The sequence below is a fragment of the Notechis scutatus genome, chromosome 6 (genome assembly GCF_049901735.1).
Source record: "Notechis scutatus isolate UNSWTSFEM ecotype Mainland chromosome 6, rNotScu1.2, whole genome shotgun sequence".
Taxonomy (NCBI): Eukaryota; Metazoa; Chordata; class Lepidosauria; order Squamata; family Elapidae; genus Notechis; species Notechis scutatus.
The window spans coordinates 27,037,716-27,056,611 of NC_142014.1; the positions used below are offsets into that span (position 1 = coordinate 27,037,716).

Genomic DNA, 18,896 nt, shown 5'->3' on the forward strand with positions numbered 1-18,896 from the left:
TTTGTTGATCTCATTTTATTTTAACATGCCAGACACTACCCTTTTACTGATCCATTACCAGAAACCAATTGTGTTCAAGTAGCAAACCACAAAAATATTGATATTTATTCCACCTTCTGAACCAACAAGGTGTGGTTGATTAAGGTCCCTTTTTGCTAAGATCCATCCTAATGCATCACTTTCCACTCTGGTTCTGTTCCAATCTCTATAATATGATCCACTGTCTGGCTCTGCCCCTTAAGGCAATATTTTTTTAACTTAGACATGGTGACTCTTTACGGAGAAGCATTTAGAAACAGATCGTGTTATATTCTGAGATATAAAGTCAGGCTGAAAAATCTTCTGAAATAGGGTAAACATTTCTTTCCGGGAAGAATAGATCAGTGACAAAGCAGATCCTAATGACAGTAAATCAAACTAGAGGCACCTTGCAAGGATGTGAAAGACAAAACAATTTCAAATTTTAAAAGTTCAGATGGTTGGGGAAAATATGGCTGGATCCTACTCAGGAATACAGGCAGTCCTTGAGTAACAACAGTTTGTTTACAAGTTACAACATTTAAAGTTAGAACAGCTCTGAAGAAAAGTGACTTATGACCATTTTTCACACTTATAACTGCTGTAACATCTCCTTGATCACATGATCAAAATCACGTATTTGGCAACTGACTCATATTTATGAAAGTTCCAGTGTCCTGGGATCATGTGATCCCTTTTTGCAACCTTCTGACAAAGGTGGAAGCCAGTTTCACTTAACAACCATGTTACTCACTGAACACCTGCAATGATTCCCTTAACAACTGGAGCAAGGCAGGCTGTTAAATGGGGGCAAAAATAAAAGAGGAAGGGAGGGAGGAAGGGAGGAAGGGAGGGAAGGAGGAAGGAAGGAAGGAGGAAGGAAGGAAGGAGGGAAAGACAGATTCAATTAACAACCATATTACTCACAGAATATCTGCAAATATTCTCTTAACAACTGGGGCAAGGCAGGCTGTTAAATGGGGCAACAATAAAAGAGGAAGGGAAGGACGGAGGGAAGGAAAGAGGGAGGGAAGGAAGGTAGGTAGGAAGGAAGGAAGGAAGGAAGGAAGGAAGGAAGGAAGGAAAGACAGATTAATTTAATAACCATGTTACTCACTGAACACCTGCAATGATTCCCTTAACAACTGGGGCAAGGCAGGTTGTTAAATGGGGCAACAATAAAAGAGGAAGGAAGGAAGGAAGGAAGGAAGGAAGGAAGGAAGGAAAGAAGGAAGGAAGGAAGGAAGGAATTTTATCTCATACGCATTTTCTTTATCCTCCCAGGGTTTATAGACTGGGTGTCAAATAGAGCCCATGTTTCATTGCTTTTATGGTAATGCTGCAACCCCGCAAAAGATCCTACTGTTGGGACACTGCTGAGAGATTAAGTGGAGTTTGGATTGAGTATCGACGGACAAAAGGTTTATCTCCTGCATTGTGCAGTGAACAGGCCGGCAACTGTGAGGCCAAAACATGAGGTTGCCCTATGAGGCTTCCAACCCCCTTTTCAAAACAACCTTGGGGCACATTTTTCTGTTCCATTTCCACTTCTAATCGCTGGCATGTAAACCATCTAATAGTTTTGGTTTTTTTTCCAGACAAATCCCCAATCTGTGATGAAACCCAGAATAGGTCTCTGGTATTTGGAAGCTGTTATCTCACCCTTCTCAGCTTGGTAGCTTCTGTTCGGTTTCTCAGTGAAATAAACATCAGCTTTGCAAAAAAATATCAATGGCTAATTAGCAAACCTGTCGCTGATGAGGCCAGATTGGAGCATATATGAAGAATAAACTGTCCCTCCGTTGCTAAAATTATTGGGAGGCTGCTCTTCCTAGTATCAACATAGTAAGCTGACAATCTCCAGAACCATAAATTAGTAAAGCTGCTGCTTTCTTAAATACGAATCCGTTACAAACCCGAACCATTTCTATGAATACTGTCAGTTTTAACTGTTTCTTACCTATTGTTCACTTAGTGTTGGCAACAGAGGTATTTCAAAGTACCCTTGAGTGACGTCTTGTCATTTAGTCAGTGCAATTATAGGTTGCATGCGTCTAACAAAATGATGTGGTTACAAAAGGAACAGAACAATTGCATCTGGAAAAAATAATCTTCCTCTTCCTATTTTGCTTTTCCCGCCCGACAGAAAAGGTCCTTCGAGCCACATGTAGTTCTGCCTGTACTTACAACAGTTCATTTAGGGGCCGTTCCAGAGGTGGTATTCAGTCGGTTCTGAGCAGTTCTGGAGAACCGGTAGTGGAAATTCTGAGTAGTTCGGAGAACTGGCAAATACCATCTCTGACTGGCCCTGCCCCCATCTATTTTCTGCCTCCCACTGAGTCCCAGCTGATTGGCTGGGTCTTCTTTTGTTCCCCTGCACAGGAGAACGGAGCTGAAAAGCAGGTTAGTGGGGTGGGGAGGGAATGGGATTTTGCAGTATCCTTCCCCTGCCATGCCCACCAAGCCATCCCCAGCAAGCCATGCCACGCCCACAGAACCGGTAGTAAAAAAGTTTTGAATCCCACCACTGGGCCATTTGAAGTTACAACAGCCCTGAAAAAATACCATTTTTCACCCATACGACTATTGCTGCTTCCCCATGGTCATGTGATCAAAATTCGGACGCTCGACAGCTGACTCACATTTATGACGGTTGCAGTGCGCTGGGGTCATGTGATCCCCTTTTGCGATCTTTGGACAAGCAAAGCCAATGGGAAGCAGGATTCACTTAAATAACCTGTGTTATTAACTTAGTCAGCTGCAGTGATTCACTTAACAACTGCGGGGAGAAAGGTTGTAAAAATGGGGCAAAACCCATTTTAAAATGTCTCATTTAGCAAGATAAATTTTGGCCCCAGTTGTGGTTGTAAGTTGAGGATTACCTGTGTTATGTAATGAAATATAAGCCTAAACCATTAAGTTTTAGGTGGCGCAGTGGTTAGAATGCAGTACTGCAAGCTACTTCTGCTGACTGCTGACTGCTGACTGCCAGCAGTTCAGCAGTTCAATCCTGACCGGCTCAAGGTTGACTCAGCCTTCCGTCCTTCCGAGGTCTGTAAAATGAGCACCCAGATTGTTGGGGGAAATAGGCTGACTCTGTAAAGCGCTTAGAGAAGCTGTAAAGCTCTGTGAAGCAGTATATAAATCTAAGAGCTATTGCCCTTCCTTCCTTCCTTCCTTCCTTCCTTCCTTCCTTCCTTCCTTCCTTCCTTCCTTCCTTCCTTCCTTTCTCATTCTCCTTCCTGGTAGCCAGTGATTAGAATGTAGTATTGCAGGCTAACTCTGCGCACAGCCTGGAGTTCGATCCTCACCAAGCTCAAGGTTGACTCAGCCTTCCATCCTTCTGAAGTGGGTCAAATGAGGACCCAGTTGGGGGCAAGAGGCTGACCCTGTAAACTGCTTAGAGAGTCCTGTAAAGCACTGCAAAGTGGTACATAAGTCTAACTGCTATTGCACTCTCTCTCTCCTCCCCCTCTCTGTGTGTGTCTCTGCTATCTATCTATCTATCTATCTATCTATCTATCTATCTATCTATCTATCATCTATCTATCATCTATCTATCTATCTATCTATCTATCTATCTATCTATCTATCTATCTGTTGTTGGGGGCAATAGGCTGACTCTATAAAGCGCTTAGAGAAGGCTGTAAAGCACTATGAAGTGGTATATAAATCTAACTGTTATTGCTAACTGCTATTGCTAAAGACAAGCTATATTTCCTCCACCCACCCATGTTTCAAAGTGCTTCTGAATTATTTTATAAACGTTCCACTTCCCAAACTGAACACGAAAAACAAATACAAAATGTGAATTCCTGACAAGACAGGGAATTGTAAGCATCAGTGAGTTGTATGTGCACAATTCTACAACATATGTAACAACAAGGTGATAATATGAATGGCTTGCTTTTTCTGTTCTTGGGTTTTGTTTTGTTTTTCTGCAAGCCAAATTTTATCAAACAGCTCAGATGCCCAGAATCCCTCTACAGAGAGCCGGTCAACTGTTCAAAAGAGCTTTTGACTGCTTTATGTACATTTTGTTGGATTTAAGCCAAAGCAAACCACTTCATACTTGGCAGCACGATTGTTATGAATGTTTTCTTCCCAAATTCAAAGGAAACAGTTGGTAGGAATTCACCCTGAAGCGTATTTACTTTCAAGCAAATTTATTCGGTGTCCTTAATTTTATGAGAGCGTAATTGGCTCAAGTATATATTGAATGGTTTTTTGTTTTTTTAAGAGACACTTTTTTCCCCCACTGGCAACTATTGTTTGGCTGTGTAAATCTCTTCTATGGATAACATGCCTTGAGATTTATTTATTTACTAGCAGGGTACCTGAGCTTCACTACAAAAGTATGTGATCAGGCAAGTTTTTTGGGAGGGAAATAAAAGGGGGTGGAATCTGCCTCTGCCTACCAGCATCCATAGATATTCATCTGGCTAGAGTCCTGTCAGTGTGTTGAGGGCTGTCTGGAAACTGAAAAGTGTTTGCTGTATGAGCAAGAAGGAGACAGCAAGGAGCCTGGGCGTGGCTTAGCTCAACTGTTCTGTACTGAAGCTGCTTGGTGCTGTAAAACTGAAACTGACACTCCTCTCCTCTGCTTGTGTTTTGCATTTGGAAGAGATTTCTTTTCAGGTGGGGAAGGGGAGTAGAACTCCTTAGCATCAGAGTGTGTTAATAATAATAATATAGGAAATACTAATGCTCTGATGGGCCTTTTGAGAAATCCTTTCTTAGTGAGCCCCTAGAAGCCAAGAGGAACATATGTGCCAAATTTCAAGTTTGTAGGCTTTACATTTCTGGAGATTTTGTGATGATGCATGAGTGGTATTTCGCTTTTATATAGAGAGATTAAGATTATTATTCACCGTTTTTCTGTTGATATTCCTACATTTTAACCATTAGACTGAATTGACTCTCCCTTAATAATATAGACCACTTCTATTGTAACTGAAGGAAGCCAATATATATATATATTGGGCACAATGAGAATGTATCTGCTGAACAAAACTCAGCACTGGCAACAGGAAAGGCATCCGGCCATTAAACACTCAGCTCCATTCAGTTGCCCCGACTCCACTCCACAAAGGATTACGGGGTCTTTAAAAGGAGATAATGATGATCATATGTGTTTCCATAGTACAAATACATGTGGTCTATATTCATCAAGATAAAGTAGACTAAGAATAGACTATCCTATAATTTCAACACATAAACTGGGTTTTGCCAAGAAGTTAAGTTGCTATTCATATCAGAGGTCAAATGGTGACAGAAGAAAAGCTTTGTTATGTTTTATGTCTGGGTTTGCTAGCTCAAAAGCATCAAAATAGACTATTCAGTGGACAGAAAGAAACACCAATAAAACAGAAAGCAATATACAAGGAATCAAGTCTGGTTGATTTCTGAGACAAGAAAATAAATTGAAAACAAAAGAATTTTTATACACACACACACACACACACACACACACACACACACACACACATGGCATTCAGCTTTGTTCGGGTATTTTCCCACGTCATTATAGTTGTGCTTTTAAAGTTGTAGCAACGTTTCGGCAGAATCTCATCTGCCATCATCAGACGAACACAATACAGAAGCCTAAGCACAGGAATCTTCTCAATTCATGGTTAGCATTTGCTTGAAGTTAGATAAGGGTCAATGGAATTCAAGGGAGCTTGGACTTAGTTCGCTTGTGACTACGTAGGGATTCTAGGCTGATCCCTTTTTAACTACAGTAACCTTCATCTTAACAATAACAGTGACAGTTACTCACATAAAATTCACGCAGCCTGTTCCTGCAGGAGGAGCAATCCAAACAAAACTGAGATTTGTGGTTGGAAGGTGGCTGACGTGCGATGCAACCACACTGCACATGAATTGATTCCCAAATTGGTGATCAGACATTATTCCTGCAAGGAAGAGACAAAATAAATATTCATGAAAATTCATTCAACAGTTTCATTCTATTTCTGCACAAGCATCCATGAAGAATTAATAAGAAATTCATACAGAAGTGGTCTTCAGCAGGTTCTGACCAGTTCTGGGTAACCGGTAGCGGAAATTTTGAGTAGTTTGGAGAACCGGCAAACACCACCTCTGACTGGCCCCGCCTCCCAAGTCCCAGCTGATTGGCTGGGTCTTCTTTTGTTGCCCCGCACAGGAGAACAGAGCTGGAAAGCAGGTTAGTGGGGTGGGGAGGCAATGGGATTTTGCGGTATATCCTTCCCCTGCCACGCCCGCCACGCCCACAGAACCGGTAGTAAAAAAAATTGAATCCCACCACTCTTTGTGTGTGTGTGTGTGTGTGTGTGTGTGTGTGTGTATACACATATACATACATACACACACACGATGGATAGATAGAAAGAGATAGATAGATAGATAGATAGATAGATAGATAGATAGATAGATAGATAGACAGACAGACAGACAGACAGACAGACAGACATTACTTTGAACACTAATGGGAAATTACTCTTTGCTCTGAACTTCAAAACTACACTTTCCTATATTCTCAATGTACAGTATTTCTTTCACTGGGCTTTAAAATGTTAATTGATCTTTTTAACCATTTAGCATTGATTCTTTTCCTATTCTGTTGTTGATACTTAAAAGATTATTTGACAGAGAAGAAGCTTCAGGTAAAAATAGAATACATAGTATAGTATAATGAAAAACTTCCTCTGTATTTTGGAATTTTGTATTTGATTGTATTTGTCCATATCCATGGGTGGGAATCTAGAGCCAATTGCCCAGTTGGAAGTAACCCAGACTAACAATTTCCCAAGAATTATTTTTGGGTCTTCTCCAAGTTTTGTCTACGGAGATTCTCAGTCATCTAGATTATGGTTGTCCCAAAGGTGCTTTTTCAAAAAGCAAGCTGGACTGTCACAGAGCTGAAGAAGTTTCTTGGATGAGAAGCAAACTGTCTTCAAAGAAAACACAAGAAAGTCCAGTTGCCTCTTGAAAAAGCAGCTTTGGCTCTTCCCCAAATTAATTATGTTCTAAAAGTGGACATTAAGATATCTGGAAGCTCTTAAAGTCTACCTCGCACTGTTAAGTCCTAGAAAAAAACAAACCAGGAAGTCTTCAAAAACCTACGGATTAAACCTATGGATTAAAATCAATGGACCAGATTTTTGTTGCTGTTGTTGCTTTATTCCCTACAATGGTGGTGGAACTTAGTTCCATGATGGAACTTAGTTCTTTGAGCAGAACAAGTAATAGACACTGCATCTTCAAATGCAATCCTAAATTGCATTAACAGAGGGATACAATCAAGATCAAGTGAGGTACTAATATCACTCTATAAAGCCTTAGTAAGACCACACCTAGAGTACTGCATCCAGTTTTGGTCACCACATTATAAAAAAGATGTTGAGACTCTAGAAAAAGTGCAGAGAAGAGCAATCAGGATGATTAGGGAACTGGAGACGAAAACATATGAAGAACGGTTACAGGAACTGGGCTTGGCAAGTCTAGGGAAGAGATGGACCAGGGGAGACATGATAGCAGTCTTCCAATATTTGAGGGGCTGCCACAGAGAGGAAGGGGTCAAGCTATTTTCCAAAGCACCTGAAGGTCAGACAAGGAATAATGGATGGAAACTGAATAAGGAGAGATTCAACCTGGAAATAAAGAGAAACTTTCTGACAGTGAGAGCAATCAACCAATGGAACAGAAGTTGCCCTCGGAAGTTGTGGAAGCTTCATCACTTGAGACTTTCAAGAAGAGACTGGACTGCCATCTGTCAGAAATGGTGTGGGGTCTCCCACTTGGGTGGGGGGTTGGACTAGATGACCTACAAGGTCCCTTCCAACTCTGATTATCTGTTATCTGTTAAATTGTATGGTTCTTGTTTGTACTTTTCCACCCCTTTCTTTTTAGTTATAGAGATTTTAAATTACTATAATGTGTATAGTTTCTCACTCTATTATCATCGTTGTATCATTCTTTGCAGTTCAGTATTTTTTTCCCCTAAATATTAACTTATTTTTTTGATGATATATAACATGTAAGTGGAAAAGAATTTTCTTGAAGGACTGGTTGGACCAAAATAAGTACAAAGGTGAAAGGAAAAATATCATTAAGGTAGAAGTGAGTTGCACAAACTTTTACAGATAGTCCTCGAGTTACGACCACAATCAAGCCCAAAATTTCTGTTGCTAAGTGAGGAATTTGTTAAGTGAGTTTTGTCCCATTTTACAACTTTTCTTGCTACATTTGTGAATCACTGCAGTTTTTAAATTAGTAACCCGGTTCAGTGAATCTGGCTGCTTCATTGACAGAAGGTCACAGAAGGGGATCCCATGACCCCAGGATATTGCAACCGTCATAAATATGAAGCAGTTGTCAAGCATCTGAATGTAAATCACATGACCATGGGGATGCTGCAACAGTTATAAGGGTGAAAAATGGTCATAAGTCACTTTTTTTTCAGTGCCGTTCTAACTTCACACTTAGAAGTGAGTCCCATTAAGAATTATTTCCTATATAGAATTGCAGGCTATAGTGTCCTAAAATATTTCTTTGTACAGAAAAAAAGAGGGAAATTAGAGGTTTAGATTTTTGTTGTTCTGTAAGTAAAGCAGTATTTCCCATAGACTGTTGTGCCTCTGTCGGAATCTGATTTGGAGGAGGAGGCTGAGCAGCTGACAGGGAGCAGGAATGTGGCTCCATTGGCTGTGGAAGACACTGGGGAGGGGCAAAGGCCGGCTGGGCAGAACAGGGGAGAGGTAGAGCAAGGGAGAGGGAATTCAGAGGAAGACCCTCTTCATCCTAGGGCACGCAGGGAGGAACGGAGAAGGGAGCAATGTGGGTTGCGTGGCTTACGGGGGAGGAAAGGGACCTGATTCCCTTCATTAGCTGCAGCTGGGAACACAGTGTTTAAAAAGGGAAGCTGCACGCAGCAAGTTGTTGGGAGCAAATTGTGAATTATCTGGTATCCTCGAGGCTTGTCTGTGCTCCTGGCGTCTTCCCAACTGTGTGTGTTTTGCTGTGCTTTCAAGTCTGCAATTCCTTCTCCTGCCTTGTCAAGTTAATCACTGCAGTGTGGTTTGTGTGGATTTTTAGTTACAGTTTGTATGTACTTTGTTTTCAGACTGAATTTCCTCCACTTAAAGACTGTTCCTGGGAGAGTTTTTCTCCAGCTGAAGGTAGCCTGGACATTGGGGGCAAAGTTGGAGATAATAAAGGGACTCTTCTTGCTTATTTGACTGTGTTGCTTTTGTGCCACACCCCGGGTCATCACATAGACTTAGCATAGCATTTCATTGTAGACCTTGGATATTAAAATGAAAACACATCAGTACAAAGCCAGACCACTATGGAAAACAGAAGGAAGGAGTGCAAAAAAAAAAAAAGTAATTATGCTGCAGTTTCTCTAACCAACCCTGGTTTATGATAGACATGACACTGGCAAGGGTTCTCTCTTTTTAAAATAATAATAATAATAATAAGATTGTATTTTTCTTCTACATGCTCTGAATATTCAGGTCATTTAATACAGAAACAGCAAGGACTAAAGAAAAATGATTGGGTGCATCACTATTTTTTAAAAATAGAGTTTCTACACATCTTTGTGTCATTTGGGGTAGAGCCAACAGCTAAGACTCACTAAATCACAACCTATTTAAAAAGGTAAGAAAGACTTCCCTGGAGTTATTTCCCCCTTGAGTTTTATTGTGTGTTGAAACAGTATATATGTCATTCCATCTTATTATGCCTTTCTCTGTTGTATATTACTTTACAGTGAAACTGTTAAGGATACTGGCTGTATATCATGTCTAATCCAAGCCCTGGAACGGGGCTTATCCGTAATAGATGGATGTCCTCAATTTTCTGGCACTTGCTGTAATAAAAGTTCTATATAACCCAAATTAAGACAAGGTCATTGGAGCATTTTCAGGAATCTGGTCACTTGTGGAGGACTTTAATTCTTCCAAAGGGTCATAGACAAGGTCAATGGAATCCTGAGGACTTGAAGTTCAAGTCTGGCAGGGATAATATATAATTTATATAGATGTTTTTATGGTCTTCAAAGTCCTTCACATAGAATAGTTGAGCAATTTTTTTTCCTCCTGAAAAGCGTTGTTGGAAGGACAGTGTAACTACGCCCATGTTGTAGACAAGTTGTGGAGAATGAGAGGGTCTTTCTCAGATTTTAACGTGCAAAAAAGGTCAGGGGTGACCACCTCATCGTTTAGATCTTGATGGTTTATCTTCTATGCTTAAAGCACCTCAACCCATCTCAAGATGTGCTCCATAAACATCACTCAGCATGACCAATTAGTGTATTGTGCAGGGATGATGGAACCTCTAGTCCAATGCATCTGGATGCCAACATTTTGGGGGGAAATGTAGGACATGATAGTATCTCACTGAAATGTTTTGACTGAGTTACTATATTCATCTTTGATCAAGCCAATATTTAGTGTTATACAAACTAGCTGGATAACCGTACTTTGCAATGATACTATGTGATCAGGCTATGCAGGAGAAATCCAGTTCACAATCCGTTGGCTCAGTGGTGGTCAGCGATTGAAACACATAAGGGAATATCGCTCCCACCACCTTGAGTCCAGAAGCAGTTCCATAGGCATAGACATTTTGGTGAGGTACTGACATTTAGTAGTGTAAGAGCCCCAGACAGCTCCTGCGTGAGGGAGTAGAACGTGCCAGTTTGAACTGAGGTAACGGAATGTGAGGCAACTGGCAGTTGGACCAGAGTTCTTTTCAGGTGGGGAGGGGGAGTAGACCTCTTTAGCATCAGAGCGTGTTAATTACTGTATTATGTAATAGTAATGATCTGATGGTCATTTTGAAAAATCCTTTCTTAGAGAGCACCTAAAAGCCAAAATGCTAAATTTCAAATTTGTAAGCCTTACGGTTCTGGAGATTTTGTGATGACTGAGTGGTACTTGGCTTTATATATGTAGATATGGATGTTCCATTCCATTCTCACTTCCTTTCTCTCTTATTTTATAATGCAGCATTTCTAGGTTATATAATAGAGCTAGGACTTAGATGTATTTACTGCCCCATAGTACTTTACAGCACTCTCTGGATGATTTACAGAGTCAGCCTCTTGCCCCCAACAATCTGGGTCCTCATTTTACTGACCTCAGAAGGATGGAAGGTTGAGTCAACCTTGAGCTGGTCAGGATCGAACTCCTAGCCATGGGCAGAGTCAGCCTGCAATATTGAATTTTAACTACTGTGCCACCAGGGTTCATCAATGGCTCATAATTCTATATATTTTCCCCATTATAGCCAACTACGGATGTTCCTCGACTTTTTGACCATTCAAAGGTGTGGCAGAGCTGGGAAAAGTGGTTTGGTGGTTGCTTTTCACACCTGTGACCATGTGATCTAATTTCAGGCATTTGGCAACTGGCATGTATTTACAATAGCAATAGCACTTGGACTTATATAACATTTCACAGTGCTTTACAGCCCTTTCTGTTATATTCTGGGCATGGGCGCAAGGAACGGAGACGAGGCAGTGAACGGTGAACTTCAACTCTTTATTAACGATCAGGAACAGAGCAAAAACCTTGGGCAGCAGCAGCTCTTTTATAGAGATGGCTGCTGTCCCATTAACCAATGAATTGCGTTGGAGCGTTTAAACTGTGCCCAATGGGAGACGACCCGCTATTAGCCAATCAGATTGCCCAGAAGAGATCAATCATGATTCGCTATTTATGGGCCAATCAGAAGTGCAGGATTACGAGCCTGCTTTTCTAGTAAGGTTGTCAAGCTTTATTAAATGCATTTACTTAGTTCATAACACCCCTCCCCCCTAGGTTTCGTTTGAGGGGTGTGGTGACGTATTCACGTAGATACGCAGGTCGTTTCACCTTCCTGTTCGATTTGCGCTGTTCCACCGGTTTCTGTCTGCAGTCCAGTTCCGGTGGAATGTTTTCTGAGTTGTCTGGCACGAACGGTTCCGTTTCTCCAAGGAAAGACTCGGCGCGGTTATTCCCGTTTTCGCCATTGTTGTCATCCAGGTTTCTTGGGATTGTTTCCGGGTTCCGTGGGCTTGCCTCCATCGTGGTATTTCCCCGCGGCGAGGCAAACCCCCTTCCTGATTCTTCTTCAGTCGGCGCGTTTCTCTCGAGTAGTTGGGTTGGCGGTTGTTTTTCCCTGATTACGTCATCCGCTATTTCGTTTTCGGCCCCCTCGATATCCCCTCCCTCCCCAGTTTGAGAATCAGGGGAGTCGCGGGAAATGGGTTGCAATCTGGATCGAAGCTGATGGCGTTTCCATACTTTCCCGTCCGTGGTTTGTAGGCGGTATGATCTGGGGCCGGTGAGTTAGGTTATGGTTGCTGGGACCCACAACGGTTCGCCGGAAAAGTTTTTAGCAAACACCAAGTCGCCTACCTTGAACTCGTGGCACTTTCCGCTAGATCCGAAAGGTTTCTCTGGCGAGTAGGAAGGATGTAGGCGGTCGAGGTGGGATCGAAGTCTCCGTCCCATCAACAGTTTGGCTGGAGTCTTATTCATGACGCTGTGTGGGGTGATGTGTTGGAGTAGAAGTATTCTGTTCAGCTTGTCGTCAATGTCCCCATGCTCCATCTTTTGTAGAGTCTTTTTGACGAATTGGACCATTCGCTCAGCCCTTCCGTTGGCCGCAGGGTGCGCCGGCGAAGTTAGTGCATGGCGGATGCCCCGGTCCGCTAGGTACTGTTCAAATGCCAGGGCGGTGAACTGGGGGCCGTTATCAGAAACTAGAACGTCTGGTAACCCATGCGTTGCAAATAGTTTATTTAGTTTGTTAATGACAGAGTCGGTTGTAGTAGTTTTCATTTTGTGGATTTCGAGCCAGTTGGAATAGGCATCCACTGTTAGGAGAAAAGAGTGACCTTTGGTGGGTCCCGCAAAATCAATGTGGATGCGGGACCACGGACCCCGAGGTGTTTCCCACTCGGTTGGCGTTGCTCTTGGTGGGGTACTGCTGACTTCCTGGCACTTCCGACAGGTAGTTACCCAGGCTTCGATCTGCTTATCGATGCCCGGCCACCATGCGTAGCTTCGTGCGAGCGCCTTCATGCGCACGATGCCTGGATGTCCTTCGTGCAATACTTTTAAAACTGTCTGTTGTAGCCTCTCTGGGACAACGACTCTGTCTCCCCATAGAATGCAGCCTTTCTGAAAAAACAGTTCAGTCTGCCGGTTTTTGAACGGCGCGAAGTTGTTGTGGGGTTTATCGACTGGCCACCCCCGTTCGACCCAGCTGAGAACTCGTGCCAGAACAGGATCCCGTTTTGTCTCGATGGCGATGTCTCTCGCTGTTAGCGGCGGTGAGTGGAGCGTTTCAATTTGAAGTGTGGTGAGGGTTGGAGCTGGATCGTCGACGGCTTCCGGAAGTGGGGAACGGCTTAAAGCGTCAGCGTGGGGAATGGCTTTCCCCGGGCGATGTTGCAGTAGATAATTGTATGCAGCCAGGAACTCTGACCAGCGAGTCATTCTTGGCGACAATATATAGGGGGTTGGCTTGTCTCCCGCTATAATACTGAGCAATGGCTTATGATCTGTAATTATAGTAAATGCTCGTCCATACACATATTCGTGAAAACGCTTTACAGCCGATACCACAGCAAGAGCCTCTTTATCGAGTTGGCTATAGTTCCTTTCAGCCCTTGATAATGTCCTTGAAAAAAAATGCAATAGGTGCCTCATTTCCGTTTGGTAACACATGACTCAAAATGGCTCCTACTCCAAACGGTGATGCGTCGCATGTAATGGTTAAAGGCAAAGTCTCGTTATACTGCATTAACACAGCGTCGGAGGTCAATAAGTCTTTCACTTGTTGGAATGCGTGTTCCTCTCGGTGTCCCCAGACCCAGGCTGCTCTTTTGTCGAGAAGTCTATGTAGGGGCTCAGCTACGGTCGCCTTCTGGGGCAAGAAGATGTTGTAAAAGTTAATGAGTCCCAGGAAGGCTTGGAGGTCCGTCTTATTCTTAGGTCTTGGGTTGTTTTTGATTGCTTTTAGCTTGTTATCCGTGGGGTGGATTCCTTGTCTATCGAGAAGGTATCCAAGGAATTCTACTCTCTCGGTACACAGTTGACATTTATTTTTTTTAACCTTCAGGCCGGCGTCTTTGAATTTTTGGAGAACCATTCTGAGACGCCTTTCTAATACTTCTTTGTTAGGGGCAGCAATCAAAACGTCATCAAAATACGGCACGACCCCTTTGATGCCTTGTAAAAGTCTCTCCATCAGACTTTGGAAAATCCCCGGGGCTACGCTCACTCCGAATTGGAGTCTATTGCACTTAAAGGCACCCCTGTGCGTGACGATAGTTTGTGCTTCCGCGGTTTTCGCATCTATAGGTAATTGTTGATACGCCTGCGCTAAATCCAGTTTTGCAAATATTTTCCCGCCGCCCAGGGAGTGGAGAAGGTGTTGAACCACCGGCACCGGGTAAGCGCTCTGTTGAAGTGCGTGGTTCAGGGTGGCCCAGTAATCCCCACAAATTCTTAACGATCCATCCGGTTTGATGGGTGTTACTATTGGGGTTTCCCAACGGGCGTGGTCAATAGGTTCTAAAACACCCATGGCTATTAATTTATCGAGCTGCTCGTTGATCTTTGGCTTGAGTGCGAAAGGCACCTGACGAGGCTTAAGGCGAATGGGGGCTACTTCAGGGTTGAGGCATATCGGGGTCCCCGTGTACTTGCCTAGCTTCTCTGTAAAAACTTCCTCGAATTCCTGGACGAGGGCCTCCTCCCAGTCGTCACTTCCGGCTTGGTGAATGCCGGCTACTTCGATCCCGAGTGGGGCGAACCATTGAAGGCCTAATAAGCTAGGTCGGTCACGATCGACGACGGTCAGTGGTAGTGATGCGGTAAGATTTTTGAATGATACTTGGACTTGGCTGATACCGACGACTGGGATTCTGTTTCCCTGGTAATCTTTGAGTATAATTTTTTGGGCGCTGAGGTTCTGACGACGGATGGCAGGGATTAGCTGTTTGAGGGTCTTCCAGGAAACCATCGAGAGAGATGACCCTGAGTCGACTTCCATCACGCAAGGTTGGTTCTCGATAGCGACCCTCACTCGGATTTTTCTTGCATCTAAGGATGAAGCGTGGCCGATGGTAATGGTTTGGTGTGCCTCTTCTCGTCTCGTTGAAGTGGCAGGTGCTTTATTTCTGTAGGAGTGGTTGTTCCATTGGTGGTTCAGGCGATCCCAACTCACAGGAAGATTTCCTGTGGTCTGGCGGTAGTTATTCTCCCTCCTAATCGGACTGGATCCTCGCTTGCTTCTACAGACTTTTGCGATGTGGCCTCTCTTTCCACAGGAACGGCAGAGCGCGTCAAGGAATTTGCAACCGGATCGCGGGTGGTTTGCCCCACAACCAGCGCATCTTGTAGTTGGCGTGGGAATCTTTGGTTCCATTGTTCTCGTTGGTTGCGTTCGGACCAGAGCCGGTTGACCTCTTCCTCTTCATTATCTGATGGGGATTCGAGGTCCTCATGGTGTGCCGTTGTTGAGTGCCTCTCTGGACGAGGTGAGGTATCATTTGCGAGTTGACGGAGCGGTGCATTGGTGCGGCGCATTCGAGCGGCCGACTTCCTGGTTGCTTCTGCTGCAGTAGCGTCTGCGATGGCATCTGCAAGATCGATGTCCCCTTTGGCCATGATCTTGCTCTGCACCGTGTGGTCATCTAATCCCAGAACTATGCGGTCTCGCATGGCTTCTTCGAGGTTTGAAAACCCACAGAGGCCACCCAGGTTCCGGAGGTCAGCGATGAAATCTGCAACGCTCTCACCTTTCCGTTGGTCCCTCTGGTAAAACTCGTGTCTTCGGACAAGTGTTGGCACTGCGGGTGCATAGTGGGCCCGTAGAAGGGGCGCGAGGGTGTCCCAATCCATTGATTTCACCTCAGCCGGTTTTGCAAGTGCTTTCACCATCTTAAAAACGGCAGGCCCACAATGGGTTAGAAACACTGCTCGCTTCTTGCCAGTCGTAGCGTCCTTTAAATTGTTGGTCTCCAGGAACATCTGGAACCGGTCCATATACGAGTCCCTGTCTTCGTGTGCCGGGTCAAATGGAGCGGGTGGTATGGCGCCGCTAGCCATGTTGCCGTTGTAGATGCGCCTTCAGCCACGTGCTCTGTTTGGTGCTCTGTAAGTGTTCAGTCAGCTCTGATGTCTCCGCATCCCATCCTCGTCGCCAGTGTTATATTCTGGGCATGGGCGCAAGGAACGGAGACGAGGCAGTGAACGGTGAACTTCAACTCTTTATTAACGATCAGGAACAGAGCAAAAACCTTGGGCAGCAGCAGCTCTTTTATAGAGATGGCTGCTGTCCCATTAACCAATGAATTGCATTGGAGCGTTTAAACTGTGCCCAATGGGAGACGACCCGCTATTAGCCAATCAGATTGCCCAGAAGAGACCAATCATGATTCGCTATTTATGGGCCAATCAGAAGTGCAGGATTACGAGCCTGCTTTTCTAGTAAGGTTGTCAAGCTTTATTAAATGCATTTACTTAGTTCATAACACTTTCTAAGCAGTTTACAATGGTTGTAGCATCCCATGATTGCAATCTGCAACCTTCCCATCCGGCTTCTAACAAACCACTTCAGTGGAGGAAGCCAGATTTGCTTAACAATTGTGATTCATTGGTTGACTTTGGCAAAAAAAAAAAAAAAGTTATAAAATTGGGTATGATTCACTTAACAACTGTCTCATTTAGCACCGGGGAGAAATAAATTCCACAAGGGTCTCGTCCAAGGTGGAATTTCTCTTCTTCTTGCTTTGCTAAAGATCGGAGTTGGGCAAGATCAAAGAAAGAACTACACAAATTTCACTTGCAATATTTATCTGGGTTGAATACATAATTTCTCAGCCTTATTTATACCGATTTAAGTGGAGAGAGCAGCAAATACGTGTTATTTTCTTGCAATTGTTAAATAAGTGTGCGTGGGGGGGTGAATACCCTGATACAACGCCACCTTGTGGTCATATAGCAGTGAGGCATGCAGCAACCCTTCTCTCATCAAGCATACAATCTCACAAGGAAAAAATAAAAGCAAACAATAGACAAAACAAATGCAGTGTATGCCAACAGGTTTTATGAATCGTGTTGCCCCATAAAACAACGTAGTTCTTGTAGTTGTTATACTATGTTATACTGTTTAAAAGCAAGAATAATTCATGGAATGGTTCTGTTGTGATAATCCCATTAAAGTCAGAGGAATTACTCAATTAACAATCACCTACTGGCATTTCGAAGGAAACCCTGAGTGAACTACACTCATATCTAACGTACGACTACTGATTGATTTTTTTTTTCCAGATGATTACATTCTGTTTCACAGGGGGGGAAGATCCATGGAATTTGATAGAATGGAAGAGACTTTTAAAACACAGCTGGCTTGTGCAAATCAATTATGGGTCAGCACAGCTTGATAAATTATTAAATACCACAAAGGAGAGCATACTGACAATGGAGGCCTTTTTATTTCCAATTCAGTGGGTTATATCAGATTTAGCTTACTTCATACAACAAAATGATTTTATGGGGGTTATTCTATTATTAAAAAGCAGTCTTGCTCTGGTATAAAAGAGTGCTTTAAAATTAGACACATATTTTCTTTAAGTTCTAACCCATTTGTTAAATGGTATTAAAAGATGTCAGAATATTCAGATAGCGCTAGATTTGGCGAAATGGGAGAATTTACAATTGTCATTAATAGGGAGAATATCAACAATCAAGATGAATATATTACCCAGAATTTTATACTTGTTCCAAACAATTCCAATTAGGCTTGGAAAAGATTACTTTGAAGATTTAAATAAAATTGTGTTGAAATGTATATGGCAAGGTAAGAAAGCGAGAATAAAGAAAACTTTTGCAAGATGCCAGAATAAGAGGAGGATTTGGTTTGCCTAATTGGGAGTTGTATTACCAAGCTACAAATTTGATGTGGGTTAAGGAATGGATAACATTAAGAAATACTAGATTATTGATATTAGAAGGACATGATCCGTTGTTGGGGTGGCATGCTTTTCTATGGTATAAAAGAACTAAAACACAGGGGTATTTTAGAAGACATTATATACGGGAGTCTCTGTGGTTAAACTGGGAGAAGACTAAAAGACAATGTTATTTGAAAATTCCAGTCCGGCTATCGACTATTGAAGCATTTTCTTATCCTATAATATATAAAAAGGAACAAACAGTTAGATATGGTGAAATATTGAATGAAAAGGGTGAACTTAAATCTATACAAAAATTAGAGGAACAAGATATAAAGATGAATTGGGCTTCTGGTTTGAAGTCTCTTTGGCGACAGACAGAAATCCGCGATCGTGTGCGGTTTTGGTCTGGGCTTGCCGCTGGAGCGCCCCGAGCCAGCTGGTTTCGGGGCTAAGCCACCCCGTAGAGGTGGTGAAGAGGGGGGAGACCGCCAGCAGGGTTGAGGAGAGCCGCATCTCTCCTCCTCAGCTGGCCATTACTCCCTTTCCCAAAGGCGGTTGCAGCAGTGGTCAGAAATGGCCACCACAAAGAAGAACTCGACTGGAAAAGAATGTGCAGGAGGAAGATAAGAAGTGAAAGTTTTGGCTGACCGGGTTAAATTGTAAAAGCAACAACTAAGGTACCCTGGAATTTAAACTTACAAAAAAATAACATTGCTCCCAAAGAAGAGTTGAAAGCAGCGAAGGAAAGTGAAAAGGGAAAGGTTTGTTTTTTTTATTTTCTTCTCTCTCCTTCCCTATACTGACAACTAAGAGACTTAAATAAGAAATCGGAAAAATCCACTTTGACATCAATAGGTAATTAAGCTGAAAATAAAACAAAATGTCAAAGGGATAATAAAGATTTCTGGACACTAAAATGTTTTTTTTCATAAGC

At 43.0% G+C, this 18,896-nt stretch overlaps 1 protein-coding gene across 5 annotated transcripts in view; it reads right to left on the bottom strand.

Annotated features, from left to right (window-relative positions):
- Nucleotides 1-18,896, bottom strand: part of RELN (reelin) — a 371,671-nt gene that overhangs the window by 279,881 nt on the left and 72,894 nt on the right. For all 5 annotated transcript variants that reach the window (XM_087967748.1, XM_087967745.1, XM_087967746.1 and 2 more), the window contains exon 3: nt 5,798-5,933. In XM_087967748.1, the coding sequence (XP_087823874.1) occupies nt 5,798-5,933 (136 nt within the window). The remainder of the gene's footprint in view (nt 1-5,797; nt 5,934-18,896) is intronic.